Raw genomic sequence first — 10,169 nt, forward strand, 5'->3', positions numbered from 1 at the left:
ACGAGTACGAGTAGATGCTCGAGAGCATGGTCACGTTGCCTTCGAGGATCCAGACGAGGCTCGTCGCGATCACAAAGTACGAGAGGATGATGTAGTGGTTGGTGTGACGCCAAGCGTTTTCGGCGAGGAAGAACTCGGGAAGGACGCGGTCGGACGCGAGACGCCGCACGAGGCCCGTGATGCCGACGTACGACGTCAAGACGGAGCCGGAGAGCACGATGAAGCCGTCGACGCTGAGCCAAATCTCAAACCAGCGGCCAATCGTCGTGCGGGCCATGGACGCGAGCACAATGTCCGAGTTGGCGATCGTGCCGTTGACGCCGTACAATGGCAGCACGCAGAGGTTGAGGACCGAGAGCGCGAGGTTGAAGAACGTGGAGAGGTACCACATGTTCTACATCCACATGAAAAATGTCAAGACACGCCATGGAAACGGAAAATAAGGCAACAAAAAACAAAAGCAACAACGTACGCGGATCACGAGCTGAAAGACGCCCGGTTGCTGCTCCTCGACAAAGTTGGCCGCGGTTTCGAAGCCCGTGACGCCGAGCATCGCCGACGAAAACCCAAAGAAAAGCGCTGTGAACGGCGTGCCGAGCACGGTCGCCCCCGCCACGTCCACGGACGGAAAGTCCGTCTGGAGATTGGCCCAGAAAATGCCCGGGTGCTGGCACGCGTAGACAATCGATGCGACGACAAGGACTGCGAGCGTGATGGTGTGCGCAATGAAAATCGTGAGCGCGACCTTGGCCGACTCGGACATGCCGAGGACGTTCAGGATCGCAAAGGTCCCGAGAATGCCGGTCGCGCAGTGAATGTGGTTGAGGTCTTCGATCTGCTTGCGGAGGTAGTCGGACGCCGAGACGGCCGAGACGACGCCGGTGGCGAGGTACGCAATGATGGCGAGCGCCGACGTGAGCGCGGCGACGCGCTTGGACGTCGAGTTGAGCATCGTGTTGTACGAGCCGCCGTTGAGCGGAATGGCCGAGACGACTTCGACGTAAATGAAGCGGAAGAGGTACATGACACAGGCGACGAGGAGGTTGGCGAAGGGCGCAAACTTGCCGGCCTTCGAGGCCACAATGCCGGACGAGTAGAGGCAGCTCGAGAGCACGTCGTTGCCGCTAATGCCCGTCGAGTACCACTCGGAAAGAAAGTGCTTGGGCGCGTGCATCTCTTGGTGGATCGCAGCGAGCTCTTCGGGTGCCGGGTGAAGGCGGCCCGTCGCGTTGCCAAGGCCCGGATAGACCCACGAGGCTACGCCAATAAGAAATGATTAGTTGTAGGCACGATGGCGGCGAGGACGTACGCCCACGCTTGGCCTCTTGGTCGACTTCAAACGTGAACCGGCGGCGCGGCCGGAGGTCGTCAGGGTAATGGATTTCCATGGACGAGGCAAGTTGGTGACTGGCGTCGAAAGCAATCTTTGACACGCGGTTTTTGATTGGGCGACCGAGCGTCAGGCGCAGGTGCGATTCGAAGTTTGCGGGGAATCTTCGATTGCCGTCGGGAATACGTGGCAACCGAGGCTGGAAGAGGCGGCGCAATCGTTCACGCAGTGGCGCCGTTGTTGAGAGGCCGCTTGTCCGTCACTGCATCCTGCCTTGTATGGTACCTTGTATGCCTTGTATGCGTTTTCGGTAGACAAGGCAAGAACATGGTGGCGTGCGTGAAGTGGAGCTTGCAGTTGCCGACTGTGGCCAGCGCAATTGCTGGTGACGATGTATGTGGCCAGAATGGCGTGCGAACTCACAGCGCAGTGACGTGCAGCGATCACTCTTGGCGTCATCAAGTATGCAGGAGCGTGTGGAGTGTACTGTGCGGCCTCGGTGTATGTACTTTGTGCTCTCTGTGGCCGAATGCGTGGCCGACACAGCTACATGGCGGCGGCGCGGATGATGGCGTCACCGAAGGGTGTTCTAGCTCTGCGTACAGCGACATGTCGTAGGGCAATGGGGATTGCTCTGCCCGCGAGAAATGCAGTGGTAGCAGCCGTGTGTGTGGTGGGAAACTCGAGTTTGCCGTGAAAATCAGATCGGTGTGGGTGGCGTCGAAGTTCGAAGTGTGCCGGGACCATGCAGCCGAAGCTTCTTTGCACTTTGCGGGTGGCGGGGCTAGCTGTGCTACTCTGGTTGACCCCGAAGATGTGGCTGCCACGTTTCTAGATGTGCCATGGCGCTCGACTGCGGCTTTCTTGGATTCTGTCGGCCCCTTGATGGGTGCTGGGATCCCCAAGGAACCGAAGAACCTCGTTGTTGGCACGCCACCTGGGCGTCGTCAATGAAGTGACGTCGCTGTGCCCCGAATCACCCGTTCCCCAGAGCAATGTGAGTAAGCTTGTTTGAGCGGATGTAGCCTTGGACAGCGACGGCCACATCCACGGCCGCATCATAACCGAGCCTTCCGCATCCCAGTTTCGTCAAACTCTACCTTGCTCTGCACGACTTGAACACCTCATCGTTGTCATCGAGCAAGCGATACAGCTCAGCTCAGCCCCAAGAACAAATGCTCACGACCTGATATCAACGACTCGTTCTACATCTTGGTAGCTTTATTCGCTGCGATGGGCCGACGGACGTGCCCAGACAGCGTACTTGTGCATGATGATGGATGCGGCGACCGTGACGTTGAGCGACGCAGTGCCGCCGCCGTACTGCGGAATGTAGACAAACCCGTCGCAGATCGCCACTTGGGCGTCCGAGAGCCCGCTGCCTTCGTTGCCGACCATAAAGGCCATCGGCGCCTCGGTAAACACATCCGGGTCGTTGACGCTCTTGGCGTTGTGGAGGATCTCAATGCCAACGATTTGCGTCGACGGGTTCTGCGTCTTGAGGAGGCTCCGGCACTCGACGAGCGTCGCGCAGCGTGTGATTGGAAAGGGCAGCTCGAAACCTGAATCTTCAAACTGGAGGAGCGCCGCGTCGAAGCTGAGGAGCTTGTGGCCCACGACATAGACCTCGACGACACCAAAGGCCGCCGCGCTCAGAAGCAGATCGCGGATGTTCTTGCGCTTCTGGATGTTGTTGATGATCCAGATCTGGCCGCGTGGCGTTGCTTCGATCGCGCTCATGCTGCAGCCGCTCGGATGATGCGCCAATCAATCCCAATGTGGTTGCGACCCTTTAAAGTACGCTTTTTGGTATACAAGATGCATGGACGTACTTGAGAGAGAGGTACGAATTCTATCGGCTAAGCACACGCCACTTTGATGTCGACTAAATATAACTAAAGACAACATTGGCAACTGTACTAATAGAAGACAACTGAAAGGTCAACGGTCAAAAGTTGCGGTGAGCAAGTTCAGGACGAGGACAATGATCAAGGTTGCGTGCGTCAGCAGGAGCGTGTAGCCGAGCACATACTGGCCCGGTGCCGGGAGGTCCTCGAACGGATCGAGGTCGATTTGGCCGACCATGACAAGGAAGGTGGTCACAAAGCTGTTGTCGATCGTCGCGTAGGCGTCGACGTTGCGGCCTTCAAAGAGGAGGTAGTACGCAATTGCATATACGCACTGGAACGGAAGGTAGAAGGTCGTAAACTTGACCATGTTCTTGAGCATGAGCGTCATGAGCGAGATGAGGTACCCGGCCATGTTGTGGCTCTCGAGGTGCTGAATACCGAGGGCCCACGCTGCGAACGTAATGATGATGCCGAGGTAGAGGCGGACGTCGTTGCTGAACGGGCAAAAGGTCTCGGTGACGACGAAGACGAGGATCGCAACAAACGTCAGGAGCTGCACCTTGTTAAAGAACGACTCGAAGTTGTGCGATTTCGCGCGCCCGATGAAGTTGAGAAAAAAGTCGCAAAGGGTCTCGGCGGCGACCTCGAGCAGCTGCATAAAGGTCGGGTTCGCGTCGACGTTGACCACGCTGCAGAGCTCGAGGATTTCAATCCGAATGAAATACAGCGTCGTGAGCGTCAGCACGAGGTTGTTCCAGCGCACAAACCAGATCCAGTTGACACGGGCAGCGATCAGATCGGAGCAGAAATGGAGCGTTATGAGCACAAGACCGATGCCAGCGATGGACCGGAAGGCCCAGCGCTTGCGGTTGGTGTACTGGAAAAAGTTGGTCGCCACGAGACCGAGCACGAGCGCGACGCCGGCATTCAACCAGACGAGCAGCTGGGTATGGAAGTTGGGCGACTCACCGTCGCTCAGGTCCATCGTCACCGAAAGCGTCAGCGTCGTCGGCAGCAAGAGGTAGAGCAGGAGCTGCTGCATGTACATGCAGCACGCAAAGCTCTACGAGACGTGCTTTACAAACCTAAATGATGGCGGAAGGAAGGACATACCTGCCACTTGATGTTTTCGACTTCGCGCATGACCGGGTGGTTGAGAAGGTCCGTGGTCGCTGGGTGGCGTAGAATCGTAAACAGAATCGAGTTCCGCAGTCGTCCGTCGCTGCCGTAGATTTCACGAATCTACAATGCAAGTGTGAGCGCTATCGTTTGCGAGAAGACGGCGTACATGGGCGTCGTGGAAGCCATTGTTTCGAGTGTCAATCACCTTGTTGAGCTCGATCGCGGCCTCGTGCACCCAGTTGTTGGCGATGTAGCGCCGCAAGGTGCCGAGGTCAAACGGCGCCGTGTGGACGTCACGGCGGTGGCGGTGGTTGCGCGCGGCTTGCATGGCTCGAACGGACTGGTGTCGACGGGCGAAAAGGCAAAGTAAGAGAGTGCGTCATGGCAACCGCCTGCAAGTTGATAAACATGATCAACCGTAGGTGCGAAGGCCGGAACATGACGTGGCAGCTCGGCCGCCAGATTGCATTCTATTCCCACCTTGCTCCATTGCATACAAACACCAAGTGTTGCGTCGGAATAAAAAATACGAGGTAGGTCGACAGGACTATGTGAGCTGGAGCTCTGTACATTTTCACGCTTGTCATTGCCTTCGTTCTATGGTGCTCAAACGGCTTGGATCGTTTGGTTGAGAGCTTTGTGCTGCTGTGTCGTCGGTGCCTCCACCCCGGACGGAAGTTGCGTGTTCCTAGCCTGCGCGTGCCGTTTCATCGCTCACTTGATAGACTTGATGTTTGTATGTGGACGGGCAGGGAGCGACGAGATCCAAAATATTATTCCGTGATTGAAATACAACATACAAACAACAAGTGTTGTATCGATAATTCTATGATACGAATACAAAATCGGCCACAAACTGGAGAACAAAATGAGCCAATCACAAGAGGCGAGCCAAATCCAAATCGCTGCAGCAAATGGCGACGGACCGGGCAGCGCGGGCCTTCGGCAACACGGCCGAGTGGATCCATGCGACCAAGGTGCTGGCCACGACGCTGCGCGAGTTCGTGGAGCTCCAGACCAAGCACAAGGAAGAGCTGCGCGACTTTTCCGAACAGGCGACCGCGCAGCTCGAGGCTGCGCAGCCGGCCTCGACGACGTACCATGGCAGTGGCCTCATCCTTGCACGCGTCTCAGCGCTCTTTGCCCAGGTCGCTAGCGCGCAGGACGCCATGTGCATCAACCTGCCGCTGGACATTGACGAGCTCGAGCAAGAGCTCCAGCGCCACATTGAGCGCTTGCAGACGCTGCAGACCGACGCGACCGAGCGCAACCGCATCTTTGAGGTGCTCGCCGACCATCGATAGCGTAGGCATATGCAATGGCGTAGGCGACGAAGACGCAGTACCGCGCATCGCTCGAATCGTTTGACGTATCGTTCCAGTCGGCGGCGAAAGCACTCGAAACCGGCATGAACAAAGGCGGGATCGACCCGTACATCTTCGAGATCCTCGACTCGGACGACCGTGCCGAGATCCGCACGGGCAAGGAAACCAAAGTGGTCGAGCACATCGCGCACCAGATTCGCGCGTCCAAGGTCGCCAAGGCGACGTGCGCCTCTCAGTACAAGGCTTTTCGCAAAATTGCAAGCGACTACATTCGGTCGCTCGAGTCGATCGAGCTCAACCAGCAGGTCTCTTTTTCCAAACCGACCTCTGGAGGATCTCAAAAACCTGCGCTAGCAACTCGAGCAAGACTGCAGCCAGACCATTGCCAGCATTGTCCACAAATTTATCGTGTGCTACATGTCGCTCATCAAAAACATGGAGGTCGAACAAAGTTTGGACAACTTGTCATCAATCTCTACTGGGTAGTACGATACGAGACAACTCAACGAACGCATCGAGGAAGAGACGCAGCGCACGATCGAAGACGAGCCGCTCACGCACCTTCTTGCGAAGGAGATCCACGCCGAGCTCCAAGCCATGGCGCCGCCGATGCCAGGGCCATTGGAGCTCGCGTACTTTCTCGAACAGTTTGTTCCGAGTGCACCCGTGCGGCCGCTGCTCGTGCGCCATCAAGCCGCCCGCCTTAACGTCTTTGCGCCGTCGTCCTAGTTGACATACAACGATCTAGCAAAAACCAACTTGACGATTATTCTGCCATGTCGGCTACAATGCGTCTGCTGCTGGCTTGGCCGTTTGAACAGTGAACAATATGTTGTCTCAATAATCCGGAGCGTTATATTCGCGAGTGCTATAGAAATAGAAGAGACAGCGAATGCAGTCGTAGCATGGGCAGCCATGCGTCGCGAGTCCTCCCGAACCTTCTGCCCGAGAGCGCAAAGGGACCGCGACTAGTTCGCACCAAGCACCACAACACACGCCGAAAGGACGCCGTGTGGCAGTCGAGCATCCTCGCCTCGCTTTTTTGCGTCGAGCCACCGCTGCAGCTCTCGGGCATGTCGCTCGACGTCGTGCTACTCCCAGCGATGATCGCGCCGGGGCTGGACCGCCTCCTCGTCTACGACGGAGCGATATCGGCTACCGTTCTCGGTGTTGGCGACGTTGCTTTTCACGTTCAACCGATCGTGCGTCGCGCGGCCGCAACCTCAAATGTTGAAGACGCGCAGTCGCTCGTTCAGTTTCTCCACGATCAAAAGGATGTGCGGCGCTTTGTGACGGACGAGGTACTCATTAGCTGCGTCCGAGACACGCGATCGCACAATCCCCACGAAGGTACGCGCGCCATGGATGGACACGTTGTCATGGATCGAGTAGACAACTTGTACATCCTCCGGTTTTTGATTCCAAAGGGCAACCACCTGGACGTCGTCGCCAAGTCGGTGCTTGCAACCAACATCTCCGTGCACGGCAAGGTCCGCGCGCTCACCGTCTCGGTCGATGCGACGTCGGCGCCAGCAGCCATGGCGACCATGGCCAAGTGGCGACCGGTTGCCTCGGTTGAAAGCTTTGACCGGTCGAGTCGAGACGAGCGCGTCGCGATCAGCGAAGACTGTGTGCGCATCCTGCGCGCGAGTCCATTTTTCGCAGACATTTCAACCCGCGACCTGACGCAGCTCGCGGATCTCGGCACAATTTCCATCGTTGATGCCAACGTGGTAAAGACGACTCTATTTTCTCTTCACGTACGACGCAGTGAACGATGCTAGCGTCTCATGGCCGAAGGCGAAATCGGTGGACGAGAAATGTCCATTCTACTGGCAGGAACCATCGCGGTTCAAAAAACAGACCCGGTTCGATGCCGCCAATTTTTGTCCATTTGAATTGATTTCGCTACACCACTGTAGGTACAAGGAACGATGCGGACCGTCACCGTGCTTCAGAGCGGGTCGTGCATTGGCGAAACCTCGTTCCTGGTCCACATGCCGCGTACGGCGACGCTCGTTACCCAAGCGGCGTGCATGCTCCTTAGCCTCGACGGCAGCAACTTTCTGCGCTTTCTCCAGCACTTTCCTCAAGTCCACCGGAAATTGCAAGGCATGCTCTGCGAACGTTTTGTGCACAACATTGCGGCGCAAGGCAGCGTGCCGTTCTTTCGTGCGATTCCGCTCGACCGTCTCGTCGCGTGGGCCCAGCACTGCTACATTGAAGACGATGTGCCCGCGCACCAAAGCGTGCTACGTACGTTTTTCATTGTGGACATTCTGTCTCTTGTATTGTGGACACTATGTCTCGACGATATTTTTGTAGCAATTGTTGGCAAGCCCAAGTTTAGCATACTCCTTTCAGGCAGCGTCGAGCATCTCCAAAGCGGGACGCAAAAGTCACTTGTCTCGACAACAGGGTACTTCGGCTCGTTTGGGCACGTGCCGTTGCCACCAACGGGCCCCTGGGGCAGCGAAGCAAGCACGGCAACACCATGCGTCTTTCTCTCGTGCGACCACGCCGCGACGGACATGGTCTTTGATCGCGCGGCGGTCGCCGCGATTCAGCTGCGACTGAGTCGACAGAATGTCGACGTGATGCCGCTGCTTAACCTCCCGGACGCACGCAAGGCGATTCTGGAGTTTGCCGGCGCCGAGTTTAGCACGGAAAACATTGACTTCATGCTCGCCGTGCAGCAGTTCAAGCTCTCGCCGTCGCTCGAGCGCGCATTGAGCATCTGCAACGAGTTCGTTGATACTCGCGCGGCGCAGCAAGTCAATATCGAAGCCAAGATGCGCGAAGACATTATTGTGTCGCTCGCGACGCATAAAAGCGGCCGACCGTTGTCGTCACCGGCCCTTCTCGCACCTTCTGGGGCGATCGCGTCGCTGTTCGATGGCGCGTTCGACGAGATTTTGCGGCTCGTGCGCAAGGACACTTTGCCGCGCTTCAAGAAGACGCCGCTGTTCGCAGCCTTGCTCGCGGCGTACCCACTCTTCGAGCACGCCGTTCCAAGCTCGCCGTCGCCACCAGATTTGAACCCCATAAAACCCGAAGACAATCACGTCCACCGCCGATTTGCGACCATTTTGAGTCAAGTGCGCGACGATCCACGCAGGCGTCGACGCCTGCGGTCCGTCTCCCGCCGACCGTTGTTGCTTGTACGTTGTTCTTGGCTCCTTTCGTTTTTGAAAAAGCATGTGCGTGGTAGGAGCCGCTATTTACTGCCATCGCCCCCCGTATGCCCCGGACACCTCGGTGATCGAGCTATGAGACTTCTTGTTATTGACAATACACATCTCCAACATGTCGGCTTGATACGCGTGGTCTTCGTATGGTAGGTCTGCACAACGGAGATGGCGGTTTTCAGATAACAAACTCCCCGCAAGGGGTCCCTCCAACATTGCAGGCACCTACCATGCTCGCTTCCCTGCCTTGCTCGCTTTTACACTTTGCTGTGCTTGTCGTGTTGCACATTTTGCATTCTCAAAAGCAAGCAGAATCAAGATAAGTGCATATAAAGGAGCAAGCCACTTCAACAATCAACATTGAAGCTCGGGGTTAAAGCTGAAGTTACAAGCTTGCGAACCTGACACAAATAATGCAGTTCTTGCTATAATTTCCATCACGAGCTCAAGCAACCAGCAAATAGCTAGCTGTGGTATCTTGAACGTTCAAATGCAAAGCAACAGACCAACGGGCCACCCAACAGCTCGTCAACAACAACAAGACAGCAACAACAACATGGCGAAGCCCAAGACGACCACGACGATCAAAACGCCACAGCTAGCTGTTTGCTGGTTGCTTGAGCTCGTGATGAAAATGATAGAGCTGCATTATTTGTGTCAGGCTAGATAGCTTGTAACTTCAGCTTCAACCCCGAGCTTCAATGTTGAATGTTGAAGCGACTTGCTCCTTATTTTGAACCTGCTTGTTCTTGGGTATGCAAAATGTGCAACACGACATTCTGTCTTGTCTGGCACAACTGCAGTTGCTCCTACCACGTCTCCAAGAAACACCACACCGTTGGCCCTTCTTGTTCAAACGTCGACCTACAACGCTATCCACGCTAAAAAAATCGATGCTGCAGGTCGTGCTCGACACGCATGCTAGCGAGGGAATGCGACGATGCTCCGAGGTGCAAGGTTACGGTCCCAAAAGGCGTAACCGCACGCGTCCTTTCTCCCATCAGTGGTTTGTAAGTGACTTGAGGTTTGTATCGAGGTGGCCGCCGCGCTATAGTTAGTCTCAGGTCCGTTTCCGAGCGGTGGCAAAGATGGGCGGGACGTGCACGCGCATGGCGCTGAGCGAGCGCCAGGAGATCTGGGGCTCGAGCCTCCTCTCGCCGCTCTTTGTCGAAGACGACATTGAAAGCCTCGGTGTCTCGTCCGTGCCGCACACGGCGCTCCCCGGGTCGTCGATCATTTCCGCGCGGACGAAAATCGCGCTCTTGTACGACGGCAAGATTACGGCGGTCGTGCCGCAGCTCGGGTCCGTCGCGTTCAACGTGAGCGCGTCAAGCAAGTTTACCGGTGTCCACAT

At 56.5% G+C, this 10,169-nt stretch overlaps 6 protein-coding genes across 6 annotated transcripts; 3 read left to right on the forward strand and 3 right to left on the reverse strand.

Annotated features, from left to right (window-relative positions):
- Positions 1-8: 8 nt before the first annotated feature.
- On the reverse strand, positions 9-1,388 carry SPRG_16735 (hypothetical protein; the record flags this gene model as incomplete). Its single annotated transcript, XM_012356044.1, has 3 exons — positions 9-394; positions 473-1,257; positions 1,310-1,388. Coding segments are annotated over 3 exons (1,250 nt in total), but the record flags the coding sequence as incomplete, so codon positions are not given.
- A 1,163-nt stretch (positions 1,389-2,551) lies between these two features.
- Positions 2,552-3,070, reverse strand: SPRG_16736 (hypothetical protein; the record flags this gene model as incomplete). Its single annotated transcript, XM_012356045.1, has 1 exon — positions 2,552-3,070. The coding sequence occupies one exon, from the start codon at positions 3,068-3,070 to the stop codon at positions 2,552-2,554; it is 519 nt and encodes a 172-aa protein (XP_012211435.1).
- A 201-nt stretch (positions 3,071-3,271) lies between these two features.
- On the reverse strand, positions 3,272-4,630 carry SPRG_16737 (hypothetical protein; the record flags this gene model as incomplete). The annotated part of the gene is made up of 3 exons (XM_012356046.1): positions 3,272-4,243; positions 4,294-4,422; positions 4,469-4,630. The coding sequence occupies 3 exons, from the start codon at positions 4,628-4,630 to the stop codon at positions 3,272-3,274; spliced, it is 1,263 nt and encodes a 420-aa protein (XP_012211436.1).
- Positions 4,631-5,216: 586 nt separating this feature from the next.
- SPRG_22375 (hypothetical protein) lies at positions 5,217-6,356 on the forward strand (the record flags this gene model as incomplete). Its single annotated transcript, XM_012356047.1, has 4 exons — positions 5,217-5,585; positions 5,630-5,932; positions 5,982-6,068; positions 6,114-6,356. 4 exons carry the CDS (start codon positions 5,217-5,219, stop codon positions 6,354-6,356), a joined length of 1,002 nt encoding a protein of 333 aa, XP_012211437.1.
- Positions 6,357-6,532: 176 nt separating this feature from the next.
- On the forward strand, positions 6,533-8,889 carry SPRG_16739 (hypothetical protein; the record flags this gene model as incomplete). Its single annotated transcript, XM_012356048.1, has 6 exons — positions 6,533-6,977; positions 7,020-7,360; positions 7,412-7,495; positions 7,550-7,883; positions 7,953-8,788; positions 8,839-8,889. 6 exons carry the CDS (start codon positions 6,533-6,535, stop codon positions 8,887-8,889), a joined length of 2,091 nt encoding a protein of 696 aa, XP_012211438.1.
- A 1,014-nt stretch (positions 8,890-9,903) lies between these two features.
- SPRG_16740 (hypothetical protein) lies at positions 9,904-10,159 on the forward strand (the record flags this gene model as incomplete). Its single annotated transcript, XM_012356049.1, has 1 exon — positions 9,904-10,159. A coding segment is annotated over one exon (256 nt), but the record flags the coding sequence as incomplete, so codon positions are not given.
- Positions 10,160-10,169: the final 10 nt, after the last annotated feature.

Source organism: Saprolegnia parasitica, assembly GCF_000151545.1.
Source record: "Saprolegnia parasitica CBS 223.65 unplaced genomic scaffold supercont2.361, whole genome shotgun sequence".
NCBI lineage: Eukaryota > Oomycota > Saprolegniomycetes > Saprolegniales > Saprolegniaceae > Saprolegnia > Saprolegnia parasitica.